Below are 17,044 nucleotides of genomic sequence, written 5' to 3' on the forward strand. Positions count from 1 at the left end.
CATCATAAACAGGTTTCTATCAAACAACATCAAGTATAGGGTCTGGGGAACCAACTCAGCTGTAGTAGGAATCCATTGTAAGATGGAAATGTTAGATCCGAGATCTAGGTAGGGCTAGAGGGCACAAGAAAGGTATCAGCAAATCAACCAACAGTGGCCACAGAGGAGGGAAGCTTTGATGACAGTGGCATCGGGAAATCCTCCCAATGAGTAAAGATTTAGGACATGCACCAAAAGGTTTGTTTTATATAGAAAGAAAAGTGGCCCTAGCTAAGAATATATATAAACTCATGGGTTAATGGTTTGGTTGGTTGGTCGAGCTCTTGGGAAGATAGGTTAGGGAGAAGAAAAAGGCTTGTGAATGGATCTGTATGTTTTAATCATGTTTTTCATTTTCCATATCTTATGATGTTTTGAGATATTGTGGGCAGTTACAAACCTAGGGAGAGATTGCCCTTCCCAGGGGTAGCTAATTCCTAAAGATGAAAACTTACTTGGGAGCATGTCTCCCATGCATAATCTAACCATCTCCTTTATCTAACTTACATACCATGCCAGTATTTCCCCTGCCTTAAGTTAATAGATGGCCAAGAGCCAGAGATCTAGAAACGGCTCTTATGCCCCCAAACCTGTGGAATTATTCCAATAAGCCAATCCTAAACTGTACTCAGTCCTGCTTTGCCTTTCCCATGAAAACTCTAATTAAGGCTCTGGTGTAGGCTTTCTGCTTGCTCCTGATTCTGCCTCCTGACCAAAACCTAATGCTTTCCTCGGGGCCTTGCATGGTGTGGCATGTCCCCTTTTCTCAGGACATATAAATAATAAATTCTTCTTTAAATGACATTGGCTTCTCCATTTCATTACTCAGTCATCCTTTTTTTTTATTTGACAGAGGCAGAGAGGAAGTCAGAGAGAGAGTGACAGATAGGGACAGACAAACAGAAAGGGAGAGAAATAAGAAGCATCAATTCTTCATTGCGGCTCCTTAGTTGTTCATTGATTGCTTTCTCATATGTGTCTTGACCAGGGGGCTACAGCAGAGTGAGTGACCCCTTGCTCAAGCCAGCAAACTTGGGCTCAAGCCAACAACTCTGGGGTCATGTCTATGATCCCACACTCAAGCCAACAACCCCACGCCAAGCTGGTGACTCCGTGCTCAAGCTGGATGAGCCTGTGCTTAAGCCAGTGACCTCAGGGTTTTGAATCTGGGTCCTCTGAGTCCCAGTCTGATGCTCTATCCACCGTGCTACTGCCTGGTCCGGCTCAGCCATCTTTATAAATGAAGACCTGGGCATAAGTCATGGTGGAAGTGGGCATTAAATGTGGAGGTCTTAGTATTGCATACTGTCTATCAAAGGGCATTAATTATGGAAGAGGCACTAACTAATCAGTGGAGGGTATGACTTGGCCAGTTGATGTCAGCCATCCTTGGCACTAGCAATCCTAGTGCTGGCACATTGAACTCATGAATACAGTAATTATAGTAACAGAGATGGAGGCCTCACATGGGCCCCAAAACATGGGATTCAGCTTTCTGTTACTGATCAGAACTGATGCTAACAAATATCCAACTTCCCAGCAGTAGAGACCAATATCAAGTGAGAACTTGATATGCCACCAATCCTTGAGAACACTAACCAGTTACATGGCAGCAAGTTGAATACACTGGACCCCTTTTACTCTGAAAGGGGCAGGGACTCAACCAGAATTGGTATATACTTTGAATATGGGTTTGCATTTCCTGCCTACAGGGATTCAGCCAGCAGCACTATCCAAGGGTCTATATAATCTTACATAATATTGCTCAGGCCAAGGGAGGGACTTACCTAAAATAAAATGGCAGTCTGTATATGGCCATATAATCTTCTGGTCTTATCACATACTGCACTCTCCAGAAACTTTTTGCCTAATAGAGTGATGGAATAAAAGGTCTTTTAAAGGCACAACTGAGGTGCCAGCTTGGTGATGATATCATGTGATGATGGAGTACCATCCTCTAGGATGCGGTTTATTCCCCAAATACTTGACTCTTATATAGGGTTATGTCTGCAAACTGTAGAACACATGGGTCTGAACCAAAGGGTAGAAATGGAAATGGCCCCACTTATACCATTCCCAGTGACCCACGGGGATGTTTATGCTTTTCCATCCCCTCAACTCTGGGCTCTGACTAAGGAGAAGTCTTATTCTTAAAAGGATGATACTTCCACCAGGGGATCTGGTGAGAGTGATTTAGACTTAAAGCTGTTGGCTTGTACAATCAGCCAACTCAACAATTCTCAAGCCCAGTGTTTCCAGCCACAGCCAAGAGGGAATCAATCAGGTGAAATCTTAGAACATTTATGAAGGTGAAATGATATTGTAGAATATGACAATGCTGTGAATTTCCATTAAATGGTGGAGAAGAACAGTGACACATGTAACTCAAATAATTAGATTCTTTGAAAATCACAGAAATTAAGTGCTGAAATAAACTTCTACTTGGACTTGTTTATTTTACACGGGAGGCAACTGACTCAACAGAAGTTAAGAGACTTATACAAAGTCTTACAGGTAAGTCAGTAGCAGATCTGGGACCACAACCCCAGTTTCCTGACCCTCTTCTAGTGTTCCCTTGCTCCTCCACTGTGGACTCATAGCTCCAAAGTTTTCCTTTTTAACTCTGTGTGATTAGGCCATGTTAACCTGCTCTGAATTCTGTATGCACACCGTACAGAAGAGTGATGAATAGCCTACATTCTGGTGGCTGGGAGAAGTGACCTTAGCATTAGAAATTCATTATGGAATCTACCCAAATAGACAATTAAACAGACTGATGTCAACCTAATTGGCTCAAATTAAGGAATGCAGACCTACTTAGATTTCAAAACATTATTATTTTTTATCTTTTAATTTTTTGCTGTTTGTTATTGACCCAAAGGTACCAGAGGTCTCCCTTTCATTAGGCTCACATTTGGAATGTCATTAAATGTTCATTTTTAATTAGGGACAGGATGTATTTAGAATTCACAAATGCCTCAAACTAACTTCTTCAGGTCTTTGGGGACAAATAAAAACAAGCATTTTGCTTAGCATATTTCCCTTAACTCAGCATAGCAATTTTTAAAATAATGCAGGGTTTTTTTATGTGCCTTTATAGAGATAAGGCTCTAAAACCAGTCAATATTTAAGGACCTAAGAAAATTGTTTTATCTTTTAGTAATATTAGTATGCATCAAATGAGCAGTGTTTGGGTTCTGCATGTTTGTTAATTTTGTGACTTAGCTGGGCTTAAAGTAGAGTGAGGTCATAGAAACAAACCATACTTTAATCCACTGTTCTGTGCCATTATTGACTGAAGTGTAGTCTCATTCAATCCTCTGGCAACCTTATGAAACTGGTATTATGGAAGGACCGCTAGCTTCCCCACAGTATCCATCTTCCTGCCCTTATTTAGCTGGCTACTTGGTTGCCTGAAATAAAGACCACAGTTCCTAACCTCCCTTGCAGGTAGGTATGGCCAAATGTCTAAGTTAAAAGGACATAAGTGAAAGTGTTATATCCAACTCCTTTTCTTTTCCTTCTGGGCTGGAATATAGTTGTGATAACTGGAGCTTAAGCAGCCATCTTGGACCACATAAGAAGCTGTGTATTGAGGATGGTGGAGCAACACTTTGGAAGAAGTCTGGAACCCAGCGATTATGCAATGGTCCTACCAACCATGCTTTGCTTACCTTCAGACCTCAAATACATAATCAAGAAATCTGTCTTGTCTAAATCACTTTTATTTGGGTTTCCAACTGAAACTAATCCTGATACATTTGAGCTGTTCTGTCCCAATTGAGATGTGCTCTATGTATAAAATGCACAGTGGGTTTTGAAGACATGAAAAAAAAGTGTCAAGTATGTCATTAATAACTTCTATTTTGATTACATATAGAGTTGGTAAATTTGGGATATATTGGGTTATTATTTGATTCTCCTATTTCTTTTTACTCTTTAAATTGGGACTACCCCCAAATTTAAAATTACATGTGTGGCTGCCATATTTTATGGGGCAGTGCCAGGCTGGTGCTGCTTCACTGTCAGGAGAATGGACGAGGTACCTGAGGCTGAGAGGAGCCACACAGCTTCCTAGGTTCCCGTGTCAAGTAAATGGTGGGGTTGGATTCAAGTTCTGATTTATCTGGAGCAGCCCCAGCGCTTCCACCCACTGTCCCATAGTGTGTTCTGGCACAGGAGAGAGGATACTGTCCCAAATAATTCTTAATGGCAAGACCTGTTGGTTGCTTGAAGAGTTTTACGGAGTTTCCCTCAAAATTGTGCTCATAATCTGATGCGTTTCATAGTCTTATTTTCAAATTATATATTTCCAAACATATAAAAATAGCGGGTAACCCACTGAAAAAAAATGAAACACAATTTACGGAACGATCCTGCTACTTTAATTCAGAAAGAATACATTGAGCTTGAAAGCTCCGCCGTAGATATGTCCTAGATGACAGAGCTGAGATGCTCACGGCAGATCTTTCCTTGGTTGCTTTACTTGACTTTTCTGGGAGCATAAGTCCTCCAAGCTCTGTGACCTAAGATGCCCCATGAGTGATGCCTAGGTGACAGCATGTGCTATCTTGCGGTGTATGTTCTCGTAGCTTGTTATTGACAGATCTGGCTGTCTGGGCCATGGCCTGCTCCACAAATAATAAATACACTCAGTATTTTTTACACTCTCACTCACTGGTCTCTTCCCTACCTGTGCTATGATAAAGGCGGTAGGTCTGCTCAATGTACTTACTCTATGGAAGTGTGGGGCATTTTCTCTTTGGAGAGTGCCTGACACGCCCAGCTTTCCTGCTATCTCCTTGAAGATAACTGTCGATAGAAACACCCTGCCTAACTAAGGTAAATAGACGTTAGTTAATACAGCTACCCACTTGTGGGTAGTCAAAGACTTCTCTTGCTTTGCTTACAGGCTCCTCCGCTATTCTGCCCCAGTGTAGGCTAGACAAAACTCTTTTCTTGAGATTTACAAAGACGTAAGACAGCCACAGTCACCAAATGAGCTTGGATGTGATTTCAATCTCCTTTTCTCTCTACAGAACTGCCACTACTGGCCAGAAATGGCACCGAAACTAATTGCCTATGGAGCTACAGCATGAACCTAACGAGCTGCTCATTAATGCACCCACGGCTCTCTCTCCTTCCTGTGGCTTCTGTTCCTGGTACAGAAGCAGAATTAACAAGTTTTCTCCTAAGAAGCATATCTGTCCTACTGCAGGCAGCTCTTTGAACATGTAACTTCATCCTCCAAATCATTTCAGAAAACAGTTAATGGTTCTGCGCCCAGACCTGACCCCTGCAGATCCCATTAGCAATGACCGTCAAAGGCAGATGGATCACCAACAGTAAGTACTTTCTGCAACTGGCTTCCAGATATGTGAGTGGTTGGGCAATGGAGCCATTAGATTTTTCCACGTTAAGTTCCTCCAAAGATATGCTTCACTGATGCAATGGGGGACAGTGTGTGTCCCTGACAGGATATACTAAGCTCAGAGGGACAAAATCCATGCTCACACATGGGCTGTTTGTTGAAGGACAGAATGGGAAGACTGTCTGCAATTGGTCCCTTTTCCATCATAGTCATCATGTCCACTATGCATCAGAAACGATGCTCAATCTGTTGCCCATTCCACAGCAATATGCTAGCTGGGTTTCAACAGTCTACCTGTAGTCTCGAGTTTCGGAATTAACCTACTCCAAGGAGGCTCTCTGTGATCTCTGCTTTAGCTTGGGGGTCTAAATTTCATTATACCTTCAGGTCCAGGCAATTAATGTAAAAGTGTGCACTTGCTGGTTGCAAAATATAAGAGAATTAAAAGATTGTAATAAATGGGAGCTTTCGGCCTCACCTAAAAAAGATGCAAATGTAGTTATAAAAACATACACAAACTGCACTGGCCAAAGGAAAACACGTCAGTTAAGATGCCACTGAAAAGCAACCTTGCCTTTAAATTGATGCATTAAATGTCCTTTCTAGAGTCTGAATCACAGAAGTTCAAATGTGGAATGGGGAGGGGAGGTGGAGTGGCAAAACATTTTTAAGTTTCTTGTGGTTCTGATATCCTGTTGTCCCCATTAGTTGAAAACAATAAAACTCAACATTAAAAACAGTTCTCACATAAAACCTATTGGCATCAAGGCACACTGGCTCCCACTAGCACTCAGGAAGCCCTTCCCCACCTGCCATGAGTATCAGCGACAAGCTGCAGATCCAGAACATTAATAGAATCCAGTGTGATCTGAGAAGGAATCAGACGGCTATGGTTTTGCTGCTGTTTAGAGACAAAGGCTGCCCACCTGCTGCATTTCAGTGACTTCAGCAGCTCTCTATGTCTTACTTTGATGATTGCTTTGACTCTGGGTTAGGGGTGGGAGGGGGAAGGAATGAAAACACCTTCAGTTATTGCCAAGGCACTCAGGTTTGCCTGTCACAGGTCTTCATTCTGGTGTAAGAAAGGCAGACTCGCTTTCATTTGCTAATGTTGCCTGAAAGCTGTCAACAGAGGCAGAGGAATGATTTGATTCATTTCAATTTGCTTTTCAGTTAATTTGCTCCCCCTTCACCCTTTTTTTCTTGATGACCATTTATAGAGTAGTCCAGGACGGAAGCTTAGTTGTGTTAGGTCGAGATCAGAGAACACAGCTTCCAATGCTGTGAAAGGTGATTGTGATAAAAACATTTAGACTAAAAGGAGTGAGCCCACGTTCTAATCTAGAGAAAAATACAACTAAAAACACACCATTCAGTGTCATTTAACCCAAGTGTTCAATGGCCAGCTGACTGGTGACAGTAAGGCATCGTTCTTTCTAATTTATCTATAAAATAATGGGACTTTTGAATTTTAATTGGGTTGATGGTCTCTAAGAAAAAGAGGAAATATTTCAGGCCTCCCTTGCAGCTTAGAGCAATGTGACTGAATCATGGACAGCAAGGTACAAGAGGACTATGAACAATTTCTCGGAAATGCCCTTAAAGAAAGGAGGTATGTCCCACTCCCCTTGACGTCGTCTCGCTGGTTGGAATTCTGGTGGTGATGACAAGAGCTGAAGCAGCCACCCTGGACTGTGGAATCCTAGGAATGAGTATCATGCATAATGGATCAAAAACCAGGGGAAGTCCATGTCCCTAACGTCGTGGACGACCATGCCAGGGAATGCCTGGCTCTACTATCTGGACATTTACATGAAGAGAAGCAAGCCTCTGTCTTGTTTACATTACCTGTCGAGGTGGGAGTAAGAACAGGGGAGGTAGTTTTTATCACCCACAGAGAAACGCTATTCCAAACTAATATGAAAGGTATCAGGTGGATGCACAGAAGCAGGGCCTGGACATTCCCATGTTATCCCTTTGAGGTGAGGGTCCAAACACCATCACTATTTCACTTGTGGAAACACTTTCAGAAAGGTTAATCAAGTTCTTCATTCCATCTCCCTCCTACTTGAGCTCCTGTCCCTTCTTTCCCACCTCAGTCTCCAGCAGGTGCTGTTCTCATCTTTCATCACTCTCTCTCCTCACAGCCCTTAACTATATTCTGCCTTGTACTCTTGTATGTTTCTGTTTGCCATCTCAGGTAGACTGTGAGGACATGGGGATAGAAAATGTCTCTTTTGTGACCCCTTTTCCCACTTAAAAGTGTAAAACAAAGTATTACTGAGATTTCAGATACTTTGTAAACTTCATATTCCAATTAATTTGCAATATATATATATATATATATATTTTTTTTTTTTTGTATTTTTCTGAAGCTGGAAACGGGGAGAGACAGTCAGACAGACTCCCGCATGCGCCTGACCGGGATCCACTCGGCGCGCCCACCAGGGGGCGATGCTCTGCCCCTCCGGGGCGTCGCTCTGCCGCGACCAGAGCCACTCTAGCGCCTGGGGCAGAGGCCAAGGAGCCATCCCCAGCGCCTGGGCCATCTTTGCTCCAATGGAGCTTCGGCTGCGGGAGGGGAAGAGAGAGACAGAGAAGAAGGAGAGGGGGAGGGGTGGAGAAGCAGATGGGTGCTTCTCCTGTGTGCCCTGGCCGGGAATCGAACCCGGGACCTCTGCACGCCAGACCAACGCTCTACTACTGAGCCAACTGGCCAGGGCTGCAATATATTTTTGAATGCCACTCACTAAACCATTTCTAATGTTTCTTTCACTCTCATTTTCAGACTTCCTATTCTTTAGAGAAATGATCTCCATGGAGATTGGATTCTAACTCTCTGAAATAGTAACTATTGAGAAAGAAGAGGGAATTTCAGGGAGTCCATCAACTCTATAAAGTTCTGTATGTGGGAACATGAGCTTTTGTCTGGAGGAAGTTTCATAGCTTTTATTAGAATTTCCCAAAAAATCACGACCCTCATTGGCCTACAGTAAAAACAAAACAAAACAAAAGAAAACCTTTGGCTAAAAAAACACCTAAAATGGATTGTTAGATGGGGATAAGAGAAGGAACAAAGCATATTTGACAGACAATTCCTTTTATAAAGAAGATAAATCCACATATAGATGTATATGTTTCCTATATCTAAAGTTATTTTTTAAGTTTAACTTTCTCTCTATGATTCTGAGGAGTGACCTTAATCCTTAATCCCAACTGTAGAAGCAACCAACAGAAAATATCATACATACACCAAGACTAAGCTGAAGCAATGCTTTATTGCAACCACAAAGCACCAATCCAACAAGGCATTGACACACAGAGATTGAACAAATGTCTCTTTGAACAGAGATGTAGGAAGCCCACTTCTTCAAGTTCTTAAAAACAAGTACTCCAACCAGGAATCAAACAAAGCATCAGAGCAATTAAAAAAATATTACACCATCATGAAGGAATATATATATAAAAATATTCTGTACTAATAACAAGGCTTTCTGATCTCTAACTCTTGGCAAATTTCTTCAGAAACAAATGATTATAAATACAACCATAAAGTGAAAAAATGCTTTCTTCAGACACAAAGAACTAATTTAAAAGCAATTCTATGCAGAAAATACCATTAGCTCCTGTGAAAGCTAGCTGAATGTGGATGGATATCCCCAATACACAACAGAGAATCTTTTCAGAGGTATGGTTCTGCTTCTGAAGGGGCCAAGGTGCACATTCGTTTCAAACATCGCAGCATATTCCAGTGAAACCTTAATAAGGTCAAGTGAAGGTCCCTCTATAAAAAGGGTGTCAGCAAATCCATCCCAATAATACTAGCTCTAAGGAGCAAAGGGGTCATGGGAGACAGCAATCCCTTACTCTTTTCTCCCCCTCCCCAAGTCTGTAACCAAAAGATGCTCATTCAATTAAGTTTTTCAAAGAATTTTGGGAAAGCCATCTATGAAGAAATAAAGAAAATCTTTATGATTTCAAAGCCTTCTGGGGGAAGGGTATCTAATCATGTCAAAGACTGAGTTCTTTTCACTCTCTTTGACAAATTCCACGAGGAAAACCATCCTGATCACATGTTCTCATATTCTCCTTGCTCCTCCTAGCTGAACTCAGGTCAGCTGATGGATTGCCTAGTCTATCCAATAGGATAACGTTTCATTTGGTTGTAACTCTTTACATATACACATGTATGTATTCTGTTTACAAAGTTTCATCACATGAAACTAAATTATGTCATTATGTATTTTTGAGGTCTGGGACCCCACTTTGTACTATGAAGAGTTGTTCTTTAAATGCTTTGACTGCAGAGGTTTTACGTGATACTCGTAGATTTTCAGAGCAGGCCCCAATTTTAACTGAAGTCCTGTCAACACATCATTTCTTGTCATCAATAGCAGGGATTTTCCATCAATTTCCTATAATGGAAGCAGAGGGTAAAACCAACATGTAAGTCCAAAAGCTCAAAAAGAATGAAGCAAAAAGGAAGTTCAAAGGAAAAGACATTATCTCCAAGCTAAAATCATTACTTTTTTGCTTTTGTGCCAAAATGGGGAAAGAAATGGGAACTTCTATTTTTATCTTCCGTCTTCTATTTTTATATTTAGATTAAATACAATTCACAGCTGTTCTTGTTTTCAAGATCACACATCACAACATCTTAAAAAACTAACAGCAAGCTTGGAGTATGTACCTTTAAGGATCAAAGATACTGCTTCCAAAAGGAATAATGACACTTTCCATTTATAAATTATAGTTTATGAAATTTTGTTGGTTTCTAAAACAACTCTATAAATCAAGACAGGCAGGGATTATCATCTTAATTTTACAGGCAAACCAAGAATCAAGACAAGAAATTAGGAAAGGATGGCACAGGATTTGAATTCTCATCTGCCTGCAGCCAAAGCTGATGTTCTTTTCATAACTCCTTTGGTTTCTAAGTGACACTTAGAAGTAAGTATGTGTTGTTTAAAGGAACCAATGGGGACTAGAGTCTTAGGTTTTTATATTGTCAATCACAACAATTGACATTGGAGAAATGACTCACTCTGAACTTCTTTCCTGCCCTTTAAAAGGAGAACCATCAGGCCCTGGCCGGTTGGCTCAGTGGTAAAGCGTCGGCCTGGCGTGCAGGAGTCCTAGGTTCCATTCCCGGCCAGGGCACACAGGAGAAGCGCTCATCTGCTTCTCCACCCCTCCCCCTCTCCTTCCTCTCTGTCTCTCTCTTCCCCTCCCGCAGCCAAGGCTCCATTGGAGCAAAGATGGCCTGGGCACTGAGGATGGCTCTATGGCCTCTGCCTCAGGCGCTAGAATGGCTCTGGTTGCAACAGAGCGATGATTCAGATGGGCATAGCATCGCCCCCTGGTGGGCGTACCGGGTGGATCCCAGTCGGGTGCATGCGCGAGTCTGTCTGACTGCCTCCCAGTTTCCAACTTCAGAAAAATACAAAAAAAAAAAAGAACCATCATAAAATTTTTTAAAAAAATAATTAAAAAAGGAGAAGCATCTTGCCTCAACCTGAAAATCAACATCTCATGCTGAGGGCCCTACCACACTTCCTCTTAATGGGTCCTCAAGATCCCAAGCAAGATAATGAGGGGCAGGGCTCTGCCCACTGCGAATGCCTCCCTGTGCTCCTTCCAGTCCACTCCCCACTCCCTCAGGTCCCCAACCAGGGAACCTCTACAACTGGCTACCCTCGAGACTACAAAGCTTTGGGGAGAAATAAAAATGGGCTTCTTATGAAAGATATGAGGACCCCGAAAAGGGGTTTTAAACTTCTAGAAAGGAAGCACTGAGAATGACGACTGTCACCTTGTTTTCGTTATCACTTGTGGGGAGAAGCTGAGCTAGTTCTTAGGGAACCTGGGCTCAAGCAATGGACCAGCCACGCGTGCTTGGTAGGCCTCGACATATCTGCTTCATCATTCTACACACGCACGTCTGTACCCAACTCCCCCACTGATGGACAGACGGGGAGAACACAGTGTGCAACTGCAGCTTCCTAAAACTGTGACTCCCTCCTATACCATGACCAAGGAGGCCATTCCGCCAAACTCTCACGTGTCTTTTGCCAGGCTGTGAAGATGTGCTTTGAATGTTTCTGAGTTACAGCGCTGAAGAAACACCCACATCATAATCTTAGGCAAGTCCCTTCTTCCTCCCTCTCCTCAGCGGGTAATGGGGGTATGGGGTTTCTGACAGGATTTCATGCTGCTGCCCTTGCAAATGCTCCTGCACTGAGTTACAGAATCGCGTGTCATTATTCCTTGACAGGGCCGTGGTCCTCATTTCCCTTGTCAGACACCTAACACATACCAGAGCAGGACAGGGATTACTTCTAATTGGCCCACAGTGTTTTGAGTGTTGGAACCTTTATTTTGTCATAGACTGGAAAACAAAATGTCTTCCATTATTATGTAGGCGACAACTATTCAAAACCATAGTGCACAAAAAAGCAGTTGGTTGATAGGGCAAGAGTGGGAAATTATGGATATAGGAATTGAATTTCCAATCCTAAAGTATTTTTCTTCCTGAATTTTCAGCAGCTAATGATCCCAAAGATGGCCCATCGGCACAGTCTGCCAGCATGAGAGTCGGTAGAGGTGCTTTTGACACCTGGAAGTCAAAGCAGCTGTCCCGAAGGCACTGTGAGGTCACTGGGATCTGAGCCCCAGGTGACCTCCAAGCTCAGACTCTAGCTTACTTACGCACTGAGCCAAACACTGACTCACTTGGACTGCTTTAAAAAGCAGCAATGCGCGGTCCTGCTCTCCGTTTTTCCTTTGCTGGGCTTTGCTCCTACCTCACTTATTGCGTATTTTAAACAGGCATCGGGAAGAGGTAACACTGCTTTCATTTCTATCCAACAAGAAAACTTCCTTGATTAACTAAAAGTGAATTTAAAAAAAAAAATCTATGCTGGCGAAGAAAAGTCCTTCTACAACTCAGCATTTCTGTCAAAAGCCAAGTATGTCTGAAAAATGCTGAAATTTGGATTTTAAGACAAAATGGAAAATCATGTTTCACGCTCCAATTTGATTTTCCCTTTGTTCAGTCGCCACACTGCAGTTCACCTCAGAGAAGGGTTCATAAGGAAAGCTCTATTTGGAAATCCTTATTTAAACATTTTTGAAATGAAGAGAGTTCATACATACAATAAAACTTTCCCATTCAATCATGAGTATAGGCGCTCAGATGAGTGGGAGCAGAATACGCATTAGGGGAAGGTGAGCAGACCAGTTTGAACCTTACCTTCACAACTTACTGTGTGGCCCTGGGTAAGGGACTTAGCCTCCCTGAGCCTCCGTTTCCTCGCCTATAGAATGGAAATAAACCCTTGAAGGATTTTGGAGACGAAAAATGATGCATTCATGTCGGGCAACTAGCACAGTGCCTGACACGTAGGAGGCTCTCAATGACGACTAAGTGGAAATGTACAGATATGCTCCAGTTCCAGCTCCAGGAAGAGGGCTCCTGCCTGAATGCTGCCTTTTGTTAGAGGGGTGCAGGAATATTCCTGTTCAAGTTCAAAAAATGTATTAAAAATTTAAAAACTCAAAGACTACATAAAACATTTGCCTCATAAAAACTGCAAACACAGGAATGTTCCTTGAATTATAAAAGCTACTCATTTGTTACATAACTTGCATAAAAGTTTGCAATGCAATTGAAGTCCAAATTTTGCCCCTCAGCCTGGTGTACCAGAATGAGCCTAAGAGTGGAAGTTGGAATGCAGAAGTTCTAACGCAGCTTCCAACAGTATCTTCCCACAAGGAACCACTCTTCTGGACCCCATTTGCTTGTGGACGGGGCGGGGTGTCAGCAGATAAATTTTTTGTTAAACAAACAAACAAACAAAATCCCATGATTGCATGAATGTCGTGTTTAAAGCCAATACAAAAAGATAATTTGCATCTTGGGATCCTGTTTACATAAGTGTGTTAAGGGATAAGCACTTGCTAGTTTTAGTGAAACATTTTACACTGCTTCTGTCTTCGTGTGAGAGTAGCCAAGTACCTGATGGGCAATAATATTCAAAATGTTTGCATACTAAATAAGTTCTAGCAAGTGCTCATGCATAGAAGTAAGGTTTAGAGATGATAGGTGTAAATTTTCAATGAGGTCAAGACCCTAAATCTAAAAATGAATGCATAGCCTGACCTGTGGTGGTGCAGTGAATCAAGTGTGAACCTGGAGCACTGAGGTCACTGGTTCGAATCCCTGGGCTTGCCTGGTCAACGCACATATGGGAGTTGATGCTTCCTGCTCCTCCCCCCCTTTCTCTCTCTAGTCTCTCTAAAATCAATAAAATCTTTAAAAAAATAAATAAATAAAAATGAATGCATAGGATCCAGAGATATTATAGTTCAGTAGATAAAAATGTGTTTTAGAATAAGACATTTATTGCCTATTAGGTGGGGCCTGGGGCAAGTTACTTAATCTCTCTCAGCCTAATTTCCTTATCTATATGATAAGGGGAAAGTAGCTACTGTATTTCACTACTGAAGTATTATTGAAAAAATATATGTGAAGTAGAGTTCCTGACATTTGCTGAGCACTCAATAAATGCTAGCTATTAAGAAAAAGTGTATACAAAGTCTTTTTATCTTTCTTTTATTTTTTTCTTTTATTTTTTTTACAGGGACAGAGAGAGAGTCAGAGAGAGGGATCGATAGGAACAGATAGACAAGAATGGTGAGAGATGAGAAGCATCAATTATCAGTTTCTCGTTGTGACACCTTAATTGTTCATTGATTGCTTTCTCATATGTGCCTTGACCACGGGCCTTCAGCAGACCGAGTAACCCCTTGCTCGAGCCAACGACCTTGGGTTCAAGCTAGTGAGCTTTTTGCTTAAGCCAGATGAGCCCACAATCAAGCTGGCGACCTCGGGGTCTCGAACCTGGTCCTCCGCATCCCAGTCCAACACTCTATCCACTGCGCCACCGCCTGGTCAGGCTGTAACAAAATCTTAACCCATTTACTTTTCACTCTCTTTACAACTAGGTGACTCTTTCAATGGAGCTGAATTGTGATATAATTCCTTGGAAATGTATGGGAAGGAAGAAGTTGAGATGGGAAGAGAAGAAGCTAAGAGAAAGCCTAGAAAAAGAGTAACCATCCAGAAAGAGGCAACTGCAGAATAGCAAGGCAGAGCAGGAAAAGTGGGAATTATGATGGGAGGACCCTGACTCAGAAGGCTATATTTGTGGTAGTCTCTATTGTCCCAAATATAGTGCAGGGGAAAGAAGGGTCAATTTAGAATCCAATGACTTGGTCCCAAAGGACGAACTCTGCTGCTTCTTAGTTCCTTGTATAACATCTGGCCCCTCTGTAAAATGAGATGTTTGGACTAGGCTGACCTCTGTCCATTCCAGCTCAAAACACTCTTAGATTCCAACTCTATCTTTGATAAGCATCAGAGTCAGCAGCTCAAAGGAAAGTTTGCCTGTGAAAGAACATAGCAGCAACTCCTTACCAATGACGTAGAGGAATCTGATGAAATAGGCTTTCTTCTTCCACTTCAGTCTTCTCTCTCACATTTTCTACAACTTTCTTTGTAACAACTCTCTTGCCGTTTACTGTCTGGCTACAAGTGGTGACCAGTTTGAAGGTTCCCATTCCACTGCTTACAAAGGGGACAAATGTCCCAGAGGAAGGGGAGCTTGGTCTGGCGCCCAGGGATACAAAAGTGGAAAATCCAGTGTCCGAAATGGGAGTCACATCAAAGAAGGAAGAGTGGAATCCCCTGGATCTCCCCACGTGACCAGTGGGAAAAACGTCTCCTGAGAAGAGGTCTTCATCTTCAATGACATTTTGAAAGCCACGGCATGGCCTCTCAAACCACAGTTCCTCCTTCAAATTGGTTTTGTCTCTCCTGTCTCTTCTCTTTTCCATTTTGTTGTGTTCCTCTCTGGACTTGTCATAGCTGTTGCGTTTCTCAGCATCAGACAAGATGGCATAGGCCTCAGCTACTTGTTTGAATTTCTCCTCAGCTGCCTCCTTGTTTTCCGGGTTCTTGTCTGGGTGTAATTGAAGAGCTAACTGGTGATAAGCTTTCTTAATATCAGAGGAGGAAGCATTGTGAGACAGCCCTAGCACTTTGTAATAATTCACCATGTCCCTTTAAAGACCTTACCTCACCAAGACACAGAGCTTATTTTCTGAAGAATTTCCATATGATTTTAAAAAGGAAGATGGCAGACGACTCAAATCTATACCAAGACCCTTTGAATTTTACCACATGGTTCCTAGGACAAAGTCTCTGCTGGGGGAGAAATTCCTCTTTGGTGTCGGTGTCCTCTGCAGTGCCTCCACCCTCCCTGCCCTGTGCAGCTAGCTCACTGTGGGTACAGTGACTATGACTCAACACTGTCAGCCAGTGACTCTCAGCTGATGCTGTACTTGCCTTGCATTCCTATTGGTGGAAAGTTTGGGGTGGATAATATACATGTTGGGCAGATTTCACCTTTTTACAAAATCCAACACTGAGTAGCTTGTTAACAGTGAAAACATTTGTGTGGCTCACAAAGAAGTCTTACGTTATTTATTAAAGTAACAGTCTGAAGCAAAATGGCTCTTGCCCTTAAATCAGGCACAAAATTCATCTGGCTCATTTGTAAGGACCCAGGCCTTCAATGACTTAATGGGTATCTCCTGTGTTATTAAATATTTGCTTCTGGCATACAGTGGGCGGTAAAGGGGTTCTATCACACAAAAATATTTTATACACATTTCTGATGACCAAAAATTTTCTCAGTTCATCAAATGAGAAAACTGGAGATATCTGCCTAGATTAAAAAAAAGAGTAAAAAAAAAAAAAAAAAAAGAGTAGATTTAAGAAACAGAATTAGAAATGAATGCTTTCCATGTATGGTCAGATAAGGCTTCCTTACTTAGTCTATTTTTTAAAGTTAGCCTTTTTGAAATTTCTTTCTGGACTTAAAATAAAGTAGCAATATCACAATAGCAAATGCTTTAAAAAATGTCTTGAATGTGTAAGTGTAGCAAGGGCTGCTGGTTACTAGGGCATACAACTACACATTTCCCAGACTTCTTTGTAATTTGGTGTGGCCATGTGACCACGTCTTGGTCAATGATATGTGAAGAGGTTGATATAAACTTCTTTTGGGTCTGCCCAATAAAATCACTTATGTGAACTCCTCCTTCTTTATTGTTCTACCAACTGGATGTCAATGCCCAGATGATCTTGAAAGCTTCTGGCTGAAGATGACAGAGACGCTATCTACTATGGGTCCTTGAATTATTCTGAAGCAAACACCCCTACTGACCACCTTGGACTATATATATGCTCAAGAAATAAACCTCGGCCCTGGCCGGTTGGCTCAGTGGTAGATCGTCGGCTTGGTGTGCAGGAGTCCCGGGTTCGATTCCCAGCCAGGGCACACAGGAGAAGAGCCCATCTGCTTCTCCACCCCTCCCCCTCTCCTTCCTCTCTGTCTCTCTCTTCCCCTCCTGCAGCCAAGGCTCCACTGGACCAAAGTTGGCCCGGATGCTGAGGATGGCTCTGTGGCCTCTGCCTCAGGTGCTAGAATGTCTCTGGTTGCAACAGAGCGACACCCCAAGATGGGTAGAGCATTGCCCCCTGGTGGGCATGCCAGGTGGATCCTGGTT

General features: G+C 42.4%; 1 protein-coding gene across 3 annotated transcripts in view; it reads right to left on the bottom strand.

The window, feature by feature from the left end:
- SAMD13 (sterile alpha motif domain containing 13) overlaps nucleotides 1–17,044 on the bottom strand; it is a 101,378-nt gene that overhangs the window by 32,136 nt on the left and 52,198 nt on the right. For 2 of the 3 annotated variants that reach the window (XM_066268789.1, XM_066268790.1), the window contains exon 4: nucleotides 8,680–9,825. The exons of the other annotated variant lie outside the window; for it this stretch is intronic. In XM_066268789.1, coding sequence (XP_066124886.1) covers nucleotides 9,682–9,825 — 144 coding nt within the window. In that variant the 3' untranslated portion in view covers nucleotides 8,680–9,681. Of the gene's footprint in view, nucleotides 1–8,679; nucleotides 9,826–17,044 lie in introns of those variants that run through there. 3 annotated transcript variants of the gene reach the window in all.

This window comes from Saccopteryx bilineata, chromosome 3, assembly GCF_036850765.1.
Source record: "Saccopteryx bilineata isolate mSacBil1 chromosome 3, mSacBil1_pri_phased_curated, whole genome shotgun sequence".
Taxonomy (NCBI): domain Eukaryota; kingdom Metazoa; phylum Chordata; class Mammalia; order Chiroptera; family Emballonuridae; genus Saccopteryx; species Saccopteryx bilineata.